The following is a 23953-nucleotide window of genomic DNA, read 5'->3' on the forward strand; positions in this document are numbered from 1 at the left end:
ATTAATACCAATGCATCCACCATCCCAAAAATGTGCAAGCATTATTCCTTAGAAAATCTTAATCCCACATGGATCACTGTTTAGAGATGGACACTTACTTGTAATCCGGATCAGAGCCTTCCGCTGTTCAAGGTTAGGGCGACTTTTTTCAGAAGTCCCAATGGCACCATGCTGGAATATGTGGTAGGCAAGTGCCCTCTAGGAGCTGCCACCTTCTGTAGAGAAAAAGTCAAAAGTGTAAAAAAATACCTCCTTACTGGATCTTCAAAGAATTGAAGATGGCAGGAATCATAAATTAAATATTGAAATTCTACTTGGCAGAAGAATCAGGATCAGCCATTAAAGGGAGTGAAGAAACAAGCAAAAAAACATTGCTTTGTTGGGATGCACTCTCCAACCAAACTGAAGAGTTTATATATAAAAAGAGAGAACTAAAACCTGAACTGGACTAATTGTAGAGCAGATGAAAAAAGGCAACTGCAAATCCTCAGGCAGATGATTCCCATTTGTTGTTGGAGGAGCAGGGAGCAACATCCTGGCACCCTGAATCTAAAAAAAAGCTAACCAAAAGTGAGTGAACCTCACAGCCTGCAATACAGTTTTCTTGCAATGTTTTTTGAGCCCCAGGAACCATCTGATCATGCAAGGTACCGTGGTTCTCGGGCGGCCAGGTGGTAGAAACACTGAAGACATGACAGTCCCTAGTCCAAACTCCTAGCATTCAAGTAACAAACAAATTGTAAAAAAACAAATAAGGAAAAAAATAGTGGTGCTTCATCTCCCTCACACATCAAATATTTTACAAATACCTGTATTGAACTCACTTGATTTTTCACATAAAAGTAAAGATTCCAAGGGTGTGACTGCAAGCAGAGATTGCTGACAAAAATAGATTGATGCTTTCCTTTCAAAATCCAAATCCAAAATGACCAGGAGCTGAACAAAGCGGAGGGAGGAGCCTTCAGGGCGGAAGGATGACGTTTCTACTGTATGTACAGTAGCCTCCTAGTCTATAGGGCACTTCCTCCTGTAAAAAATAGATAAATGTGTTTCGCAAAAAAAAGAAATGACCTGAAGTTTGTTTGGTTGAAAAGAAATGTAACAAAAAATGTATATTTGGGTTGATTTTTGGTTGCCCATATTAAAGAACTACTGCTCACGGTCAGAACTGCAGTTTTGTGCTAAAGAAATTACCCAAACGGTCCAGTATGGTAAAGAGTCAACCCGAGATGTTTACAATGGGTAATTTTCATCACCCACGTTAAATGCTGCTACCTGTGATCGGAAAATGCACCTTGTGTTTGTGCTGAAACTGCTGAGGGTGTTGTTTCCTTGCTCTTGCTTTACGATTAATTCCTCTTGAATAGAATATAGCCTTATAGGGGGGCTATACCGGCCATTAAATTCCCGCTCCAGGATTAAAGGCTTGAGGCGAGGGAGCGGGACTTTAATGCCAGTATAACCCAGGCACAGAGAGCTATAAAGCTACTAGAACATTCTGCCACTAGAGGGCAGAATGTTCTATCAAATAAAACAAAGCCCCCCCCCCCCAGCCTAAAGGGATTAAAATCCCTTTGGGCTCCGTGAGACCTTTGTTCACAGCAATAGCTGTAAAAGGACAACAAGGGAATGTTGGAGCTCTTGGCTTCTACCTACTATTAGAAGCTTGGAATACTCTATTGTTTTCAATGAAGCTCCCAACATTCTAATATTCTAATTTGTTATGCAATGTGGCGTGATGCTGTAATCTTGGGCATTACGCGTACATTTTGTTACACCAAATGCCCGAAATTATAACAAATCGGACTGACATAAAGACAATTATGCCCACCCCTAGTATTTATGTGGTACAGTAATAATCTCTTGTCAATTCTCCTCACTCAGAATGAGGGCTAATGGCATTTCTTAAGAAAACGAACAGATCGCAAGAGTTATTATCACGTGTTTCTCATCCTCCCTTGGGCCACATGCAAGTTTGTTGTTTTCCCTAGGGCCAAATGCAAGTCATTTTTTCCTTTAAGTGAGAAAAGAATTCTGGCTGCCACAACTTCAGTTATTTCTTTATAGCTATGAGGCTTTAAAAAGTCAAATTATTGCCAATTACGCAGTTTGAGAAAGTACAATGGGAAAAAGACTCTGCTTCAGCTCTCAGTTCCTGAATACAACCTGTGTTATACAAGTGAACTCCCCCAAATATCTTTCTCTGACGAATGCCGAGAAATGTAGTTTAGAAAACATGTTACCAATTATATACGAAAGGTACTTTTAACACTAAAGACTACACTTCCCAGAAGCCTACATGAAGACGACTGGCAGGGGCTTACTTGAGAGCGCGGTCGCCATGTTTGAGCGGTATCGCCCTGATGTGTGCATTGATTTAACATATGCAGTAATCGAAAAGTTCAATCGTTATCTGTGAAGACTTTAGTCGACAGTTAGTTTAAGCAAATTGTCACAACAGTCAGTACAGTACAGTATTCACTAACCGTCTCCGCCCTTCCTCTTTCATCTACTACTACTATCGCAGTAGTCAGTGGTGACGTAGGTGACAGGCGGGGCAGGGGGCCAACCACGCTGCTGCTGCTCTGTACCTCCACCACTCTTTCACTCCGACTTACTTTCAGTAGCTGTATCATGGCTTCAACTACTCGCATAGGACCGTCCATCCTTGGCAGCGATTTGTCCCGGCTAGCGTCGGAATGTGAGCGTATGATGGAGAGCGGAGCCGATTACCTGCACCTGGACGTGATGGACGGGTAAGTTTACGGCCTCGACTACCTTGCTCTATTCATATTTTTTGCGGTTTTATATAGCGCGTACTGTCAAGTCATTAAAGCGCGTTACATGAAGACCAGGTTACGTTTGACAAAGTCGGATTTTTTTTAGGCACAGACAGATGACTTGATTTGCCCCAAATCACACGATGTTGAACAGAAAGCGGATTCGGACCTGGTTCCACAGTTCCATAGTGGGCGGCTTCGTTCCTCATGTCACATCTCATAGAAATAATATCTAGACGAGTGAGGCTCCTCTCTAGTCCACATTCCCATCTGCAATACTGGGACATCATTTTGGTTCCAATCACTTGCATACTTCAATAAGGGGGTGCCCAATCCATATATTTAGTGTTCCAATTTAGGTCCTTAACTTTAAAGTGCTGGATCAGTTTAAACGTTCCATTAGCATTGCTGCAAAATAGTCACATGTCTCAGATTATTACTCCAGGCAGACCTCCCTTCTAAGTCAGCACGCTGTATTCTTGGGCATGTAAGCAGATCGATTTGAAAACCTTATTGCATTTTATTAAAAAAAAGTTCATGCGTTCATCTTGAAAATACAGAAGTTAGATACAAGATACAGTGTTGATCAAAAAACACAAATACGGTTGGGCTTGAAATACAGAAACTGTAATCATGGTTAAATTAACGCTATACTAGTTTACGATATCCAATCCTTAGACTTGATCCTGACCGTTATTACTTCTGATCTACTTGTGCAAGAATACGTCTAGAAATGATGTGATCCTTGCATGGTTTATATTGCCTTTCAAACCATGACAAACAAGCAGACATCAATTCAACAATATTATGTTTAACATTTTTCCTTAGGTAGATCACTCTGAGGCTAAATAGGGCTGGGCATGTACATACGAGGTGTATCATTATTTGCTTCTTCATCCTCAAACTGCAGTTACAAGGAGAAGGATGTAACCTGTTCATTGTTATTAACATAGTGACAGAGGCGTTTCCTTTTGACCTTAGGATTCATACTATCAGTTAGATAGCATGGCGGCTTCAAGTCTGTAAAATACATAGTAGAACAAAGCTAACCTTGGCCTGAAATGCTTTTTAAAAAGTCAACAAAACGACCTTGCTTTTCTGCGGACTTGATCAGGGCTTTAACCTGCAAGTATAGGAGAATAATCAAATCTTCATCCCGTACAGTCTCTAAATTATATTTTAGGGCTATGTTATTGTGAGAAGTTGACCTGGTATATGATGTTCACTATTCTAGTGAGCACCTTGCACCAGTCCAAACAACCCTTATGGTGATGGTTGTAAAGTCAACCTTATAGACCAGCTATCCTAGTGGTAGCATGGACAAAAGCAGTCTTAGGCTAAACTCAAGAGGGCATGTGAAGCCAGCTGTTTTACCATATGCAATCCCTTTAATACCAAATGAAAGGTCACCACACAGGTTATATACTCAAAATATATATGTATTTATTTCTAAATCAATCCTCTGAACTCTTTATGAGGGCAGAGGCACAAGCGCATAACAAGTAACTCAATATAGCATACAATAAGTTGCACAAATATGGATAGGCCCTGGTGTCCCGCTAAACCATATACTAAAATAGTGGTATAAGAACCACGTCACGAACAGTTGAAAGGCCTAGGGCCTTGGGAATCGCTGGGGCTACACTGGACTAACAGTTGTTAGGGAGCAGGGGGCCCACGGGATGCGTGTAAAGTGTCTAATTGCGCACGTGTGCACACATAGAAGTCAATGGGTGCGTAAAGTTAGAAAGTTAAAGATTTAGGAGTCTTCGACTGGACTAGGGACTAACCACTTGAAACTAGGACACTAGGATGGTCAATCTTCACAGGAGCACCGGAGTACTCTCGTTACCTCACCCACAGGAAGCGGGTGCATAGGTCCTGTTGGACCCGGCCTCATGGCGTGGTCCTACCCCTCCCGCATGGTGGGTCCAGGACGACATCGGCCCTCCACCCAGCATCAGGCAGCCCTTTTGCCCGACACTGCACGCCCCAACATTGCTGGTCCGGCCACCATCCCGGACCCCCACTACCGACCTGGCTCCAGCGTGGGCCCCTCACGACCGAAGCACGAGGCTGCGCCTGACTCCATCTTGGGCCCACCACGCCACGACCACGTGGCCTCGGTCCCGGCCCAGGCCTCAGCACCGCCCAGACATCGAGGCACCAAGATCCACCCAGGTGGTCGAGTGGCCACTCGACAGATCCCGGAGGAAAGGGTGTTTCGATGGCCCTCCAGCCGTCCCCGGACGCCTGGTTTCGATCGCTCTCCGGCCTCCCTGGGCGCTGGCTCCACCCCCCTGCTGGGTGTCTGGACACCATCATCCCGGCCCCTCTGACCCCCAGGCGCGAGGGTCCGGACATCAAAGGACTCCAGTCCTATATCTGGGCCAGCCCTGGATTAGGACGTCAGTTGTATCCTGGACTGGAAAGCCCTGCTGACGCTGTCACGGCCGACACCAGAAGAACTCATTGCCTGTAACCTGAGAGACCTTGAGAGCCTGCTGGCGCTGCCGCGGCCCACCTTTTGCCGAACCATCTTGGGAGCCTGCTGGCGCTGCCGCGGCCCACCTTTTGCCGAACCATCTTGAGAGCCTGCTGGCGCTGCCGCGGCCCACCTTTTGCCGAACCATCTTGAGAGCCTGCTGGCGCTGCCGCGGCCCACCTTTTGCCGAACCATCTTGGGAGCCTGCTGGCGCTGCCGCGGCCCACCTTTTGCCGAACCATCTTGAGAGCCTGCTGCCGCGGCCCACCTTTTGCCGAACCATCTTGAGAGCCTGCTGGCGCTGCCGCGGCCCACCTTTTGCCGAACCATCTTGGGAGCCTGCTGGCGCTGCCGCGGCCCACCTTTTGCCGAACCATCTTGGGAGCCTGCTGGCGCTGCCGCGGCTCAACCTCTCGGAACCCCCGGCTCGAGGATTGAGAGCTGTGCGCAGGGTATCCCTTCATACACCCTAACCGAGACTGTCCCGCTCCCCTGACCCCCCTTTTTCAAGACTTTACAGACCCCTCGGTCTACTTGTACATATCGCTGGGAACCAGCGGCCTTTACTTCCTGATAAAGCTTACGAACTCGACCTCTGGTGTGGTGTCCATTTGTGGTGTGTGGTTACTCTGCTGTGCGATCCTCGGAGAGGGCCCTCACCCAGGAGGCCTCTCAGTAACGCTCGGCTACTTCTTAACGGAGAGGTGGACCTAGGGGTGGTCAGTCAGACATCTTCTGCTTCCCCCGGGGTCGCCTTTCTAACATTGGTGGCAGGCGACGGGATCCGAGCCGACGCAGATCATACAGAGAGTAATTCACTCACTACCGAGAAAAACACACCGCGACCATGGCTACTCAGGAAACCAGACTGACAGCGGAATTCCAGAAAGAAAAGATGGAAGATTACAGCCACAAGGAATTAAAACAATTTTGCAAGGACCTCGGCATCGCTACCACGGGCCTCAACACCAAAGAAGATTTAAAATCAGCCCTGCAAGCCTGGGCGGATGCCGATAATGCGCCGCCCCAGAACGAAGATAACCCGGGCCCGAATGGACGCCCGGAGACCGGCGCGAACCCAGCGGGGGAAAGAACTGCAGACCTAGACACGCGCCTCCCCCACGGAGACGCCCGAGAACGAGAGAGGAACCGGCTCCCCGAGTTGGAGCTCGCCCGACTCCGACAAGAAGGAGAGATACAGCTGGCAGAAAGGAAATTAGCCCTCGAGCAACTACGGCTGGAAGGAGACCTAGAGGAAAGGAGAAGACAACGAGACCTCGCAGAAAAGAAGCTCGAGCATGAGCGCGGCCTCCAAGAACTGGAAATCAAGGCCAAGACAACAGAAACCGGCACCGCCGGGGGTAAGGCCTCACCCCCGCCGGGGGACACGAAGATGCACATACCCAAGGAGGTCGTCAAAGAATACTATAAGAACGACGACATCCAACAGTGGTTCAAAGCCTACGAGGTCGCCATGACCGCCCATCGAGTACCCCTCAAAGACTGGGGTGCCGGCTTATGGGGAAAGTTCATCAACGAGGGGAGAGACGCCCTGCTAGAGCTCCCCGACGCCGAGATGACCTCGTACGAACACATGAAGACCGCCCTCCTCACTCGCTACGGACTCACCCCCGAAATGTACCGGCAGCGATTTCGAGACTGTAAAAAAATCCCCGGTACCACTTGGGTGGAGTACGTGAACTTTTACAGCAGAGCCTTCGAAGGGTGGATCAGAGGCTGCCAGGTCACCACCTACCAGCAGTTTGTCGACCTCATCCTATGGGAGCATCTTTCCAATAATTGCTTCGTCGAACTCTGGCAGCACCTCCTCGACAGCAAATTGACAGAGCCACGAAAACTCGCTGTCGAGGCGGATAGATGGGTGAGCAACCGAGTTCCCCGGAGTCCGATGGGAGACTACGGCCGGGGATCCCCGGGGAACCACCGACCCCGAGGCGGCGGAGGAGGCCAGAGCAGGGGCCGAGACACCCCCGCGGGGTCATCCCCTACCTCCCCGTCGCCATCTCTGGGTTGGAGGGGAGGCCCCACAGCCAGGCCCGGGCCCCGCCCGAATGTTACGTGCCACAGATGCCAGCGACAGGGCCATTATGCGAATGACCCTCTCTGCCCGATGAACCAGCGACCCGGCACCACCGGTCCCCCGAGCCGCCAGATCGCGGCCGCCGCCCTGAGTGCAGAGGGAGGCGAAGAAGAGGGCGACGACACAGAGCAGGCCGAGTGGGAGCCCGCAGCCATGATCTTAGCATGCCTGGGTGATCGAGACATGATCCCCCGAGACCCGATCCCAGGTAACACCCAGAAATACCGCCAATGGGTCACCATCAATGGACGCCGGGCCGAAGCCCTCCGGGATACTGGAGCCAGCGTGACGACGATCCGCTGCCACTTGGTGACACCAGAACAAATTTTCCCCAACGTCTTGTGCCCAGTGCGGTCGGCTGACAACTCTGAAAGTTTGTGCCAGATGGCCCGCATCCCCTTCGAATGGGGAGGGGTGTCGGGCATGCTGAAAGTGACTGTCCGAGACGATTCCCCCGTGGACTGCCTCCTCGGGAACGACCTGGATAGTTCCCCCTGGGCCGGCGTAGAGCGGAGAGAGCATCTGGGGATGCTAGGCCTTCCCGAGTGGGTTTGTGCGACCACCCGCTCCATGTCCGCCCGGGCCTCCCCCCCCCACGGAGGAAGCCCCGATCGAGGAGCCGGAGTGGCCCGCACCTCCACCGCCCGCCGTCCCTGAGGATACCGACCCTGAACCCGGCCCCCCGGGGCCCAGCCATGAGGAAATCACCGAGCTCGGCCACCTTCCAGAACTAGCTCAATGGCGCCAAGAAGGTGGCCCCACCCGCGAACAATTCCGACAAGAACAGAGCACCTGTCCCTCCCTCGAGGGAATTCGACGACAAGCCGCCACTCAAGCCGCTGGAGGCCCTGCGGGGTCCCACTGGGTCTATTGGGACAACGACCTTCTCTACAGTGAACAGAAGATTGCCGAACTAGGGGCCAGCCGGGTGCTGGTCGTCCCCCTCCGATTCCGAGACTTCCTCTTGAACTTAGCACATGATGTGCCCCTCGCCGGGCACCTGGGGCAGGACAAAACTTACAGCCGCCTGGTGACTCATTTCTACTGGCCAAGAATGCGCAACGATGTGCACAATCACTGCAGATCCTGCCCGACCTGTCAAGCCAGCGGGAAGAGCGGGGGGAAAGTCAAAGCCCCGCTCCAGCCGTTTCCCGTGGTCACCACCCCCTTCGAGCGAGTGGGGATAGACATCGTGGGGCCCCTGGACCCCCGCACCCCTCAAGGACACCGCTTCATCCTTGTGCTGGTGGACCATTCCACCCGATATCCGGAAGCCATCCCCCTCCGAACCATCACCGCCCCAGTAGTAGGCCGAGCCCTAATGGGGATCTTCTCCAGAGTCGGCTTCCCCCGAGAAGTCGTGAGTGATCGGGGCCCAAACTTTATTTCCAAGTATATGCGATCCCTGTGGCAACAGTGCGGGGTCACATATAAGTTCACCACCCCGTATCACCCCCAAGGAAATGGACTTGTGGAGCGGTTTAACCGAACACTGAAGGGAATGATCAAGGGCCTCGAGGAGCCCCTACGACGCAAATGGGATGTTCTGCTGCCTTGCCTCCTGTTTGCGTACCGCGAAGTACCCCAGAAGTCCCTGGGGTTCAGCCCCTTCGAACTATTGTATGGGCACCCGGTCCGGGGCCCCCTCAGCCTGGTCAAAGAAGGCTGGGAGACGGCTGCCCGAGGTGCTCCACCAGATGTCTACCAGTACCTCCTGACCCTCCGCAACCAGACTCGGAAGTTCCGGGAACTTGCCGAAGCCAACCTTGAAGCCAGTCAGGAGGAGATGAAACGCTGGTATGACCAGAACGCCTCGTCCATCGAATTCGAACCGGGCCAGCAGGTCTGGGTCATGTCCCCGGTTGAACCTTGTGCCCTCCAAGACAAGTGGACGGGGCCCTTCAGAGTGGTGGAGCGCAAGAGTCCCGTCACCTATCTGGTGGACATGGAGTCCCCCAGGAACCCCCTCCGGGTTCTACACGCTAACCGGCTCAAGCCGCACTTTGCCCGCACTGAACTAAGCCTGCTGTTAGCGACCGATGAAGGAGCTGAAGACGACTCCGAACCGCTGCCAGATCTCATGAGCACCACTGAGAAGGACGGCTCCATCGAAGGGGTCATGCTCTCCTCCACCCTGACCCCGGAGCAGCACCATGACTGCCGGCAGCTGCTGGGGCAGTTCGCAGATCTGTTTTCCCTCACCCCTGGAGTCACCCGGTGGTGTGTCCACGATGTAGACACCGGAGACAGCCCGCCTATAAGACACCGAGCTCTCCGAGTGCCCGATCGAGTTCGGGCCTGCATCCAGTCCGAGGTGGCCAAGATGCTAGCGCTGGGGGTAGTCGAACCCTCCGACAGTCCGTGGGCCAGCCCAGTTGTACTGGTCCCTAAAGCCGCCGCCCCTGGCACGCCCCCGGAGCTCCGGTTCTGTGTTGACTACCGGGGGCTGAATGCCGTCACCAGGACCGACGCCCATCCCATCCCCCGGGCGGATGAACTGATCGATCGCCTGGGGGCCGCAAAGTATCTCAGCACCTCCGATCTCACGGCCGGATATTGGCAGATCGGCCTCACCCCTGGGGCGCAAGAGCGATCAGCCTTCTCGACCCCTGATGGCCACTACCACTTCAAGGTGATGCCCTTCGGCATGAAAAACGCCCCGGCCACCTTCCAGAGACTCGTGAATAGACTGCTGGCCGGGCTAGAAGAGTTCAGTGCCGCCTACCTAGACGACATTGCAGTGTACAGCCTCCGCTGGGATGCCCACCTGACCCACCTCCGGGAGGTCCTGTCGGCCCTCCGACGGGCCGGACTAACCATAAAGGCCAGCAAGTGCCAGATCGGCCAAGGGTCCGTGACGTATCTGGGACACCAGGTGGGAAGCGGCCGGGTGGCTCCCCTCCAGCCAAAGATTGACGCCATCCGGGCCTGGGAGCCCCCAATCACCCAAACAGCCGTCCGAGCCTTCCTGGGGCTCACAGGATACTATCGGCGCTTCATCAAAGACTATGGAAGCATTGTGGGGCCCCTCACAGAACTGACCTCCAAGAAGCTATCCCAGAAGGTGTGCTGGACCCCAGAGTGCCAAGCAGCCTTCGAGACTCTAAAAACTGCCATGTGCACCGCCCCGGTGCTCCAGGCCCCCGACTACAGCCGAGAGTTTGTGGTCCAAACCGACGCCTCGGAGCACGGCATTGGGGCGGTCCTATCCCAAGTAAACCCTGAGGGAGTCGACCTTCCCGTTGCCTTCATCAGCCGGCGGCTGCTGGCCAGAGAACAACGATGGAGCACCATCGAGAGGGAATCCTTCGCCGTCGTGTGGGCCCTAAAGAAGCTCCGGCCCTACCTCTTCGGCACCCACATCCAGGTCCAGACCGACCACCGGCCCCTGCGGTGGTTGATGCAGATGCGGGGTGAGAACCCGAAACTGTTGCGATGGTCCATCTCCCTGCAAGGGATGGACTTCACTATGGAGCATCGCCCTGGCAACGACCACGCCAATGCTGACGGCCTCTCCAGATTCTTCCGCCTCGGCGAGGAGAATCCCCAAGAAGATGGGTGACTCTCCCCTGCCTTCAGCTGGGGGGGGACGCGTGTTGGACCCGGCCTCATGGCGTGGTCCTACCCCTCCCGCATGGTGGGTCCAGGACGACATCGGCCCTCCACCCAGCATCGGGCAGCCCTTTTGCCCGACACTGCACGCCCCAACATTGCTGGTCCAGCCACCATCCCGGACCCCCATTACCGACCTGGCTCCAGCGTGGGCCCCTCACGACCGAAGCACGAGGCTGCGCCCGACTCCATCTTGGGCCCACCACGCCACGACCACGTGGCCTCGGTCCCGGCCCAGGCCTCAGCACCGCCCAGACATCGAGGCACCAAGATCCACCCAGGTGGTCGAGTGGCCACTCGACAGATCCCGGAGGAAAGGGTGTTTCGATGTCCCTCCAGCCGTCCCCGGACGCCTGGTTTCGATCGCTCTCCGGCCTCCCTGGGCGCTGGCTCCACCCCCCTGCTGGGTGTCTGGACACCATCATCCCGGCCCCTCTGACCCCCAGGCGCGAGGGTCCGGACATCAAAGGACTCCAGTCCTATATCTGGGCCAGCCCTGGATTAGGACGTCAGTTGTATCCTGGACTGGAAAGCCCTGCTGACGCTGTCACGGCCGACACCAGAAGAACTCATTGCCTGTAACCTGAAGAGACCTTGAGAGCCTGCTGGCGCTGCCGCGGCTCACCTTTGCTGAACCATCTTGAGAGCCTGCTGGCGCTGCCGCGGCCCACCTTTTGCCGAACCATCTTGGGAGCCTGCTGGCGCTGCCGCGGCCCACCTTTTGCCGAACCATCTTGAGAGCCTGCTGCCGCGGCCCACCTTTTGCCGAACCATCTTGAGAGCCTGCTGGCGCTGCCGCGGCCCACCTTTTGCCGAACCATCTTGGGAGCCTGCTGGCGCTGCCGCGGCCCACCTTTTGCCGAACCATCTTGGGAGCCTGCTGCCGCTGCCGCGGCTCAACCTCTCGGAACCCCCGGCTCGAGGATTGAGAGCTGTGCGCAGGGTATCCCTTCATACACCCTAACCGAGACTGTCCCGCTCCCCTGACCCCCCTTTTTCAAGACTTTACAGACCCCTCGGTCTACTTGTACATATCGCTGGGAACCAGCGGCCTTTACTTCCTGATAAAGCTTACGAACTCGACCTCTGGTGTGGTGTCCATTTGTGGTGTGTGGTTACTCTGCTGTGCGATCCTCGGAGAGGGCCCTCACCCAGGAGGCCTCTCAGTAACGCTCGGCTACTTCTTAACGGAGAGGTAGACCTAGGGGTGGTCAGTCAGACATCTTCTGCCTCCCCCGGGGTCGCCTTTCTAACAGGTCCCAAAGTGTGTCGGGTTTCGTCATGGATTCCTATGGACCCTTGGAGAAAAGATGCTGCAGGCGACCAGGAGAGAAGAGTCCGGTTGGATCCAAGGGCGGATCGAGGATGAACAGTACCTGAAAGCAGAGGGGACAGAATCTGGGTCACTAGCCAGTGACCAGGAAGGAACCAGGAAGGAACCAGGCGATGTCGATAAGCAATCAGGTGCTGTTGTAAAGCTTGTCTCCGCTGCCACGTGGACCAGGAGGTGTCGATGACGACCAGGAGCTGGGCACGGACTGTCCCACGAAGGCTCTCGCTGTTGGCGGTGTCGGTTCTCGATTCGGAGTCAACAGGCCTTGGCAAATGCAACCCATGCAGGAATCGAAGATGGTTTCTGGGTCAGACCAGCAATGTCTGATGGGCAGCTCCTTTTCAGGGGAGCAAGGGCCAGTCTGGAGCAACCAGACCAGCATTGGAAATTCAAGGTTTCGTCGTCACGGAGGCCACTAGCCAACGGGCAAGTGACTGGACAGACGCGTCGAGCAGGAAAATGCAGAAGGGCCCCACGCAGAACTCGTGGAGTGCTGAGGGCTGATCTTCGGTGCAGTTGGTGCTCGGGGCTGGGGCTTCTCAATCCCCAATGCACAACTTCGAGGGTGCCTCAGAAGTTGCACGGAAAGCAATTCGCTGGCTTTCCAAGATGGCCGGTCCCACGTCTCGCGTCACCTCCACGGGTCTCAGCTTTGCTGTGGCTCGGGCTGAAGGAAGTCTGGATGTCCGGGTCTTGTCAGGCTCTGTGTTCGAGCTCTGGCGGGAGCAACAACAAAGCAAACCGTTGAGCGCTTGATGGTGCCTGCTTGCACAGGGTGGTCACTCCTTGACCACAAGGGAGATTCTTCAGTCTTCTACGTTGAGTAGAATGTCGAAGGTCCAGAGTTTTGTATCGGAGTTTCAGTCAGGATAAATCTAAAGTCTTGGGACTCAGCTCCTACCTATATACCAAATCTAGGGGCTGGATTACCTGCTAGGTCCCTCCTATGGGTGGGACCCAGGAAGGGGGTGGTTACACCCCTTTCCCTTTGTCCAGTTTCACGCCAGAGCTGGGGCTAGAGTGCCCCAGCACCGGTTTCAACTGGACTATGCATGGGATACCTTGTGTGACCCAGTCAGTGTCTCCTTTCATTCAGCCCTCCCTGCCCCAATACACTATAGCCTGTCTGGGGTGGTGCTAGCACCTCCCTGTGACAGGAAACCTATTGTCCAAGCCTCCCTCGCTGGAAGGGCTCCCAGCAGCAGGAGGTCAGACTTGTGTCTGTGGCAGCAGCATCCATTTTGTGATGCTGAGGCTCTGGTTAACTTTAACCGGAATTAATGGAAGTAACATGTCTTCTCCCTCTAGAAGGGTGGAATGCTACCCCCGTCGCCAGAATTGGCGAAGGGGTAGTTTTCCAAGGTGTATGACACCTTACACGACATGTTTTGATAAAGCCAAACTAAAGATAGCATTTAACCGCGAGGTTCATAATGCACTTAAGAGTATATGGTATGGCATTATCATAGAACAGCTATAGGGACATGGTTCCGAAAGCTGCAGACAGGCTCAGCTCATGCTAGAGCACCATCTCGCATAAAACCAAGCACTCTGCCTTCAGGATTGTTAAGGCCTGCCATAGGAGTGACTTATAGGTGCATATGTGTCTAAATATAAGGTTAGGTATAGGAATACCATATCTAAGCAAGGGGTGATTACACAACCTTGCCCCAGCTGAGTGATCAGCCAGTTGTGTCAGTTTGGATGGCCAGCCAGGGGTGGCAAAAGATATGCTGCAGCCCCTGGTAGGCCTTGGATGCACCTATGCCCTGGGTACCTATAGTACACTATACAGGGGCTCATAAGGTGACCCAATATCCAATTAGTTATGTACCTAAGGTACATGGAGTCCATTTTATAGAGAGAGCAGATAGCCTGGGGCCCTGATTAGCAGGATCCCAGGCCAACTAAGTCAAAAACCAGCTAAACACAAGGCAACAAATCTGGGGTAACCATAGTCGGGTTTCCACCTTTCTACAGTTATGTTTTAGGGACAATGCATGTTGGCCCTTTTCAGCCTGACATATTTCATCCAATAACAATTGGTCATTAGACCACTCGCCTTTGCAAGCTACAAATTATAAGAGAAAGAAGCATTTTCAAAGCCAATATGCCTTGCCTACCTGAGAGCTATTGGGTGTTTCAATGTTTTTTGTTAGCCATGTTCTCTGTGCAACATGGCTGAAAGTAAAAATAAAAAAACCCAGACAGCGCTATGACTCAGTCAACGCTGGCCACGTCATAGTTTATTTTGGTTTTCTTTCAGCCATGCTGCACTGCTCTATAACGTGGCAAAAAATATGAGAAAACCAATAGCTCTCACGTAGGTGAGACCGATTGGCTTTACCAGTGCTTTTTATTGACTATTTTAATACCACAACAGCAAGTTATGTGTAGTAGGAGTCATGGTATGCACACTGCAGTGTTCTGTTCAACTTCCACAATCTGCAGTATCCTTCTCTTCTTGAAGCGCAGCTGCTGACCAGGCCTTACTGAAAGCCATCAGGCGACAGATTCTGGTTTGTTGGCTCACTCATTTTTTCTTTGTTTACCCGATTCTGTAGTTCATGAAGGGCTTGTGCCTCGTGCCCAAGTGCTTTGTCTACTTTACCCCTTCCACCACGTTATTTGTATTGTTTAAGTTTATTTCTCAGCAGCTCTGTATATTGCACCACATTTTGCAAGGCGTGTAGCGTGCGCTTCTCCCCCTTCAAGAAGAAGTACTCTGAAGGCAGTGCGTGGTGAGCGCTTTGTCTGCCTCTTCCCACCTATTTTATTTTTCTTTCGTATTTGGACTATGCTTATGTTTATTTCTCGAAAGCTCTGTATGTTTGAACCAATGTTTCCTCTCATTTTTTTCCTCTGTGTGCGGCAATCCATGATCTCTGTGCGATGCAGTGTGCGCCAAGTATGCGAGTATATAAATCTGTGGCAATTACCACTCAAAACTTTTGTTTGCAATGAGATAGAGAACAAGTGTATTTCACACATATAGCTCTAATTAATGGGTCTTGTGACAGTGTTGCACTGTGGAGACAGAGCATCATGACATTAATAGGTTATTCTAGTTGCACCTTTACCCCAGGCTTAGAAAAGGACAAGACTCAGAAGGGAGCCCCATTATAAGATTTTACTGAATATTCTTGATTGGAGCACTGATCATTTGGTAGGGGATTGCTGGAAGACTATACCAGAGAATATTTATTTAGCAAGTTGACAAATAACACAGTTACATTGTCATGTACAATGTAATGATTAATGTATTTGCTAACAGGAAATGTGTGAAATGTGCCCATCTAGGCCGCACATAGACAGTGGGAAACCGTGGCTCAGACAAGTCAGATGCCATCACTAAATGTCTGATTTGTTGGTCCATGCCATTGTTCCAGTGCTGATAAATTATATCAAGTTCAACTTTGCTATTTAGGAAATAGGCCTTTGTCATCATCAGCGTACCCAAGTGATTCTCCTCCAGTCTAGTTCTTGATATAGACTTGATAGTGTTCAAGTGACTGAATCCTGGTTCACAGTCTGCACTTGATGACTGAAATGTTGGAACATGACTGACAAGCCATATAATGCAAAGCATGCTATTGGTTGGGCATTCAAGAACAACAGGTGGTATATGTCAATATCACTCAGCAAACCTGAGAAAGGAAAGATAAAATGTAGTTCTTTTATACATTTATCATGATACTCAGTGAAAAAATATTGAGCATTATCTCCCATCCATTACATTTTTAGGGCTCGGGGCGGAGCTCCGAGATCCTAATGTAAAAGAAAAAAAAAAAAAAGTTTCTTTAGGGCTCGGGAAAGACACATTCCTTATTTTTTTTATTATCTGAATGGTGATTGGTCGTCGCGGTGATGTATTGTTAGTAGTCTTGATGCGATTGGGCAGATGTAATTGTCGGGCGCCATTTTGGGCATTTTCTCTGCGGTTACGTGCTCGGCAGTGCATTAATTTTAATTAGGAGCTGTCAGGGTGGCCGTGTAATGCATTCCAGATGGTGTGCGCGCGTTCACCATAGAGCAGTGCGTTTGTCGGGCGCGCGTCCTCCTCACGTGCACACAGGCATAGCGAATCCCTTTAAATTGGCTCCTGTCCTGCGTGTTCCTCTCTAAAAAGCGATTTTCACAGCCTACTGTTGTGTCACTTTAGCAGGAAATTGCCGCCTGCTCGCTGTCTTTGTCTCTGGCATACAGCGGTCTTTTGGGTTTTCTTCGGGACTCTCTGTCAGGCGTTTACTTAAACATCTTTGCTTGCAGTGCCGTGAGTGGACTGTCCAATGTAAACTCCCAGGGAGCGCGTATTTCATCTTTATCTTTGTTTACGCGGCCTGTGCCAGCGTATTCCGTCACGCAGCAAGCACCGTACCAGGAGACGCACACAACAGCACATGTACTTGCCAGAAAAGAGTCCGCGCCAGTGCACATTGTAAACAAGCCGTTAGAAGGTACATGGAGAGCATGGAGCTGGTAGTTAAGTGAATGGAAGCAGGAACTGCCGGTGTAGGCCTGCACCGTGGAGAGGAACAGTATCCGACCCCAGTCAGGCACAACAGCTGGAGAACTTTTCTATTGCCTGACCCCCTGACAATCACTGCTTTTTTTGTTTTGTGTGTTTTCTTTATTATGTGAGCCGGATAATCTTACTTGTGCTCAGCCAGGACAAAAGTAGAAGGCTTTCGATAATAACTTTATCCGGTAACGTGAGCCTCTCTGGGATGGCAGTCGAGTTACTAACCCTGAGCGTGGAACTGAAATAATTGGCATCGTGCTTGTGATGGAAGTAGATGCAATTCCATACGCCTGCTGGTGTTTGGTTGCTCTGCAGCAGGCTGAGCTCCAAGGCAGCCACAATCATTTTCAGTTTTCAGAAGAAAGGTTTATTGGGGGTTTGGAAAAAAGAAACTTACTCCAAAGTACCTGTAGGTCAAGCTAGCTATTATGCACCTTTGGGCACGCTCATGTTAGTGGGTGGACAAACGGACACCTTTAAAAAACATTTTTATACACCAGTTATGCTCTCAGGCGCTGATGGTACTTCACTTGCCTACTAACTCTGATGAACAGTCAAGCACTGTAAGGAATAGCACAACCTTTCATTTATGTTAATTCAATACAGTTGGTAGTACTTCTGTTGGATAGTAGTGTTGTATTGTGTCTTTTTAGTACATTACTCCCTTGCTCATTTGGGGGTGAAAAGGATGACTTGGACCAGCTGACCATAAATTAACTGAGCGTTTTATAAATATTTATGATTATTGTTATTATGCTCGTTTTTAGGGCTCGGGGCGGAGCTCCGAGATCCTATTATTAAAGAAGAAGAAAAAAGTTTCATTAGGGCTCGGGAAAGACACATTCCTTAGTGTGCGAGTTTTTTTTTATTATCTGAATTGTGATTGGTCCTCGCGGTGATGTATTGTTAGTAGTCTTGATGCGATTGGGCAGATGTAATTGTCGGGTGCCATTTTGGGCATTTTCTCTGCGGTTACGTGCTCGGCAGTGCATTAATTTTAATTAGGAGCTGTCAGGGTGGCCGTGTAATGCATTCCAGATGGTGTGCGCGCGTTCACCATAGAGCAGTGCGTTTGTCGGGCGCGCGTCCTCCTCACGTGCACACAGGCATAGCGAATCGGTGGCATTTCAAATGGAATCACCGGGATGGTTTTTACTCTTCCTCCGAGGGAGAGGTGATGAATCTGCAAACTTCGATCACTATTCCTCGCTGGACAGAGATTTTAGGCAGTATGTGAAAAAAAATGGCAGAAGTGCGTTGTAGGAGATAACATGAGGTCTTTTATTTCAGTATCGCTATGACGCTTGCAGAATCAGCACAGTCCTGCGGCAGGTGAGCTTTGTTAGGCACACACACAACACGAGGCACAGGCGCTACTGTGCTAGCTGCCCTCACGCTCACAGATATTGCATGGTCTGTATGGACAGCGATGGTGACAGCTGTGTTCACGCATAAAGAACTGGTACAGCAACGACTATGCATTGTAGTCTTCTTCCCACGTTCTTCTACATACGGGAAACTGGTACAGTAGGGACACCGTCTGTGCAGGCTACACTCCCAGGGCCAGGACATGCAGCAGCATGAAGCTGTAGTGTAGTTCCTATTATCCCAATAGGCTCTGCGCATTGGAATAATACCTTCAATAGTATAGGCCTAGACCAGACATTAACTAGGTCTACTACTGTCGATATTAGACTTAACGTTTTGGGTTTGCCAGCTAGCTCAGAGCTCACTAGAAACTTTCTCGAATAGGCAAGGAGGAGTTGAACCTCCCTGGATAGACAAGAAGGGATTTAGTTTCTGACAACCATAGAACATGACAACTTTGCTCTCCCCTAATCAAGAGTGTATCTCTAGAGTCGTGTGAAAACAAAAGACGACTTATTTTACTCAGTCAGTACGTGCATTCTTAGTCTCACCAGATTGTAGAGAAAAGGAAGAGACGGGCGTGTTCAATAAAAGATGTTATTTATTGATCAGTCTCTTTTCTCATACAAAAGAAATGGATCGATATTATTGCAATACTTATGGTTAAGTAAAGTGCATACATTAAAAGCAGAAGTATAAAATAATACTGTAAAAACATTGATATGGTTTCTAAGCCATATGATGGTTTAAAATGGATAAAATAGATACATACACATATACATTTGACTAATCGTACTCAACTGGTGTTTCTAACTACGCCTACCCCAGATGTACCTGACCTAAGCCTAATACGTGGGCGGGAATAGAAAGTAGCAGTTTAAGTGAAGTTTGTTTTGCCAAGTGACTGACTAAAGAATTCTCTGCAAGGGGTTATTCAGTTCTGTACCTGAAATCTAGGATGAATGAGGGATGGTATCTCTCGTCTCTGGTCTCGATATTCCAGGCTGCCTGCGAGGGCTACCCGGAAGCGCCGGAGCTGGATTTCTCGGCAGGAGAAAACAGCGTCTCGTTCTCAGCGCGTCAGGAAGGCGGGGCTGCGCCAGCGGGGTCTGCTCTGCTCTGGGCTTCGGCAAGTCTGGCTGCTCCGATCTCGTCACCACCGCGTGTGTTTGCATAGGACAATATCGGTAATATTTATACCTTTAAGGTGCCGAGATTGACGTAAGGATGGACATAGATACGTCAATAAGGATGTCATACGACCTGGTCGTTAGCACATTCTTTTGCTGAAGTTCTCGGTGAAATCAAAACAATGGCCGCAGGGTTTTTCCCAGGTCTGTCATAGGTTTGATTTGTTTTGAGAACTCCGTATGCCTTATCAGGGACTGGAGGAATATTGCTTGTCTAATTAGATGGCAAGCGTTATGACCTAATCAGATAACACGTTCCTGTGCCGTAGTGTGGCTTAATCAGATAACGGTTTCTGCATCATGGGGGTTTTCTGCCTCATGGGATGGCTGCTAGTTAACTTGTTAACCAGAATAGGGTCAGGAATAGGGGGATCGATACAGAACCTATAGGAATACATCACACCCACTCCACGCTAACTATGGACATATTTACGAATCTATGCATAGTAAAACATACTGTAGAGTATCGTGTATACCTTACCACCCCAAAATACATAAATGCATTTTGAAATTATCAAATATACGGAAAAAACAGTCACATGTAATATATGCACTCAAGCTGTAGAATAATGCTAAAGTAATCACGCATATCTATACATTATCACGAATTTGTATATGAGAATTTACACATGAAATGGCTCTTAATACAGAAAAAAGTTTCGAGACCATTCCATCACAGAATAAAATAATTATGAACATACCATAATGTCTATAAAGTATCTAAAAATAGAAATTTTAGTTCTCTAAGAATAGTTCTTACTTTAAGCAGAAAATAAGTGTCCCGAAAAATTCGTAAAAATTTTTTGGGGCTGCTGAAAAAAATTGCTGTCCGTGAACTGGAGGGAAAATTGTTCATGGTATTTTGCTATTCTAGTTGAAGGCCAAATTCAGGGAACGCTGTGTGCGAGCTTGCTCAAAAGTCTCTATTTCTGCTCTGGTGAGAACATCATATCATTTAGACTGTCGAAAAAGCTGTCAACAGCTTCCTGGGAGAGTTCCACTAACTCGGAAAAAGGTGTAACCATGCATTCGTGCGCATGATTGTCTCCATTGACGTTTTCATTAGAATTGCTGACAGAAGGTCGTACCTGATCAATGCTGCTTTCATCTTGAACTTCACTACCCCTTAATCGTAGTGGTGAAGCTTCCACGAATGCCGTCATCAGGATTGGTAGCCGTTGAGGGCAGCACAAAGCATGAGCCTTTATTGGACTCAACAATGTTTCTGCATCCATTGGCGCATCTGATTGTAGCGTCAGACAGGTGTCTAACACACATTCTTCTCCGCATAGCAAGCACCTTAATACAGGTAAAACACATCGTTGCCACATTGGTCGAAATGAAAGAAACCAAGTCATGTTCAGGTCTCTAAGCCGGGATAGTCCCAGGATTTTTTATATCCGGTCCCGGTATCCAATGGCTAGGATTGTTTCTTCCCTTGTCGCAGGTGTTTTGTCTGTGACATGGTTTGCCATAACGAAATATAAGGACTAGGAATAGGATCCCTGCAATTAGTCCCAAAATGAGGGGAAGTCCGCCAAAAATCGAATGGACGAAATCTGGAAAAATACCCAGTATGGCTTTGAATGGTGTTAATGCCATCGAAAATACTGTCTTAAATACTTTTGAGACTCCACTGGTATCAGAAATATTTAAGATTTCATTCAGGATTTCTACGAAATGTATGGGGGAATTAGTTGATAACAATGAGTGAATCTCTGCAGTCGTCCTTGCGACTAGGAGATCATACGTTTCTTTTGATGACGTGAGCCTGGTCGGCGTCTGAAGAAGCACTGTTTTCATTCTGCTTAAAGTATCTATTCGAATAGAAGTAATTTTCAAGTTGGGCCATGCCCTTGCCTCCCTGTCTGGAAGGGAGCTGGGGAACAATAAGCGTCCACAGCACTTGACCTTCGCAGTCGTAGTTACGAGATAAGGAGTCCCGGGCATAAGACTACAACATCTGCGGTCCACAATTAGAACGTAACTCCCATTATAGAGTCTTTGAAAGAATGGTTCTATCTCTGTTGCAGGTGCGCCTAGTTGGTGACATGAAAGGTTATTTGAGTTCCCTTCACAGGCTCCATGCAAACTAATTCCATTACACAGAAGTGTACCGCTTAGTGACATCGCACAATTATTGCCACTAAGAAACACTTTCTGTCCTTTATTACTGACACATGCATGTGAATAGGGCAAGTTCCATGTTGTTTTAATGTACCCTTTTCCCAATTTTTCGTACATGCCAGCCTTTATATATTTTTGGCAGTATTGAAACCTGAAGGTAGATATTGGAATATTAATTATCCCATGTATTATCCATTCACTGACAGGTCGTTCTGACATTGTCACTGGTAATCTCTCGAGTTTCTCAATGCTCAGGATTGTATAATCAGCACCCTTTTGTGCCATACTGATTTGTTTATCAGTAAGGTTAAAGATATTGAATAGTGACGTTGTGTTGATTAAACGCCAAGGCACATAGCCTGAACGCAGATTTTGTAACGTCCAGCCAAGCTGCACACTAGAACGCAATTGGGACTGACCGTGTTGTAACAACAGTAAGTCTTGCGATATTATGTCGATTGCTGAAGACACAATGCTGTCCAGAGAAAAAATTCTGGAGGACAGAGTCATTAACCCATTGTCCACTACAGAAAGTGATTTTTCCAAATTAATACGGTCAATTTCCCGTATTCTTTCTGCTGTCTCAATTTGAGTCACCTTCCAGGCCTCGTTGTATGCTGCATATACAGAGGCTGCTATGAAACGTTTCTGACGCTGTTTGCGCGGTCCCATAATGAAATCAAGCAAGTCAGCACCATCAGTAAGTAAAGTTAGGTGTTGCTTAATTTCTGCCAGTGTGGAAGTTTGTAGCCATTGAAGGCATAATTTGCCCACACTGTAGGTGGTTATTATTCCTGGGTGTTGTCTTTGGGAATATCTAGGGTCTGGCCTGGTCATTTTGAACCCCTGTGTTTTGTTCAGGAATCTGTCTTGACAGTTATTAGTATCTGTGGGCCAGATCAACCACTTTTTCCAATCAGGATGTGTTCTGTTTTGGTTTAATACATAATTTACGTCTATCTCTTCATCTGTAGAGCTATTGCTGTTCATTGTTGGTTTTGGAATAGACGGTTTATTTAAGTCTTTGATTTTGGCTAGGCCAAGACAGGTAGTTTGTTGAACAGTGTCATTTAAAAATATAATTTGTTCTGGGATCATGCAGGCTCTAAACAAAGATTCTATACCCTGTACTTGCCATTCTTTTGTACCCCAAACACTCTTTACTTCAACATTTTTGTCCCAATAATCAAAACCAAAAGTATTTATTTGTTCAAAGAATGAGTCTGAATATATCAATTTCGTGTTTGTTATCATGGTCTTTGTCCCTGTCTTATTTGACAATTTGAAATAAAATGTTTCAGCATTACTTGTGTTAAAACCTGAAAAGTATGAATATTTGTCATAAACGGTTCTTGAGCTTCCTTTTGGAGGGGTTGCACAATGTTCCCATTGATTATAATTTAAAACATTTCTAGGTTGTGCAGATCTATGTAGAAAATGGTTACCATAGTGGTTATAACAGTACATACTATCATAATTTGTCGAACCCTGCAAATAATCATGTTTGGTAAATTTAGCAGACATCACTAAGTCAGACATCATATTATTTATACTTTCAAAGTCCCAATCATCAGCAAATGAGCTTGGTTTTACAAAGTCACTCAACGAGATCTTAATTTGGTGTGGATATTTCAGGATTTCAACCGGACCATAAATTTCGTAGTCAGTGTTGTCCCATGCTACCCCACCCGGTATAGGATTGGCTGTGAAGTTGACTGAAGAAAGTTCTCTTTTCTCGACGTGTGAAGATGTGTGTGGTTTGAGGATCAAGTTGATTTTCTGACTTGCTGTGTCCATTTTAGCATATTTTCCCTCAATGAAGCGTCCCAAAGTTAGTACCATGATGAGCCAAAGTATGAGGATAAATGCACCAAAACCCACCCAAAATTCAATCCATGGAGAAATCAGATATGTTTCTTTCAGTTGTTTCAAAAGTACTTTAACTTTATCTTTAAAGGTTTTTGTTGATGGCTGTGTTTTTTGATTCAGTGAAGCCTTCAGAGGAATCATCGAAGTTTATGAAGTAGCCGGATGCAGTTCTGTCAATTGTTCCAATTGCTTCAGGATTACTGTTTCTTGCATAGTCGTTTGTTACTTCATTATAGATTGGTGTGTCTCTGCTAAATGTTTTTATTTGGGTTTTCAGAGGTCTAAGTTCCATTGCATTGTTGCATAGTCCTTGTTGTAGTTCTGTAGGCGTTTCGAATGTGATTAGCCTCTTAGATTGAACCTCTGTGTTTGTAGCAAATCTTGGTGTTCTACTACTTTTCGGGAGTCCACTTGGCCTACTATTTATCGGCCACATGATTGTGGTTTTACCAGGTCGATGGATACAACTCGGTTCTCCTTTTTACCAGCAAGCGGCGGTAGTACAACTGATCTTGTCCCGTTGATAGACAAGACAGGAACTGCTTTTCTGTAAGAAGGCCCAAATT

General features: G+C 49.0%; 1 protein-coding gene across 1 annotated transcript in view; it reads left to right on the forward strand.

Moving 5' to 3' along the window:
- The first annotated feature begins 2326 nt into the window (after nt 1-2326).
- RPE (ribulose-5-phosphate-3-epimerase) overlaps nt 2327-23953 on the forward strand; it is a 272270-nt gene continuing 250643 nt past the window's right edge. Inside the window, exon 1 of the mRNA XM_078680565.1 lies at nt 2327-2756. Coding sequence (XP_078536691.1) covers nt 2635-2756 — 122 coding nt within the window. The 5' untranslated portion in view covers nt 2327-2634. The remainder of the gene's footprint in view (nt 2757-23953) is intronic.

The sequence above is a fragment of the Lissotriton helveticus genome, chromosome 3_1, assembly GCF_964261635.1.
Source record: "Lissotriton helveticus chromosome 3_1, aLisHel1.1, whole genome shotgun sequence".
NCBI lineage: Eukaryota > Metazoa > Chordata > Amphibia > Caudata > Salamandridae > Lissotriton > Lissotriton helveticus.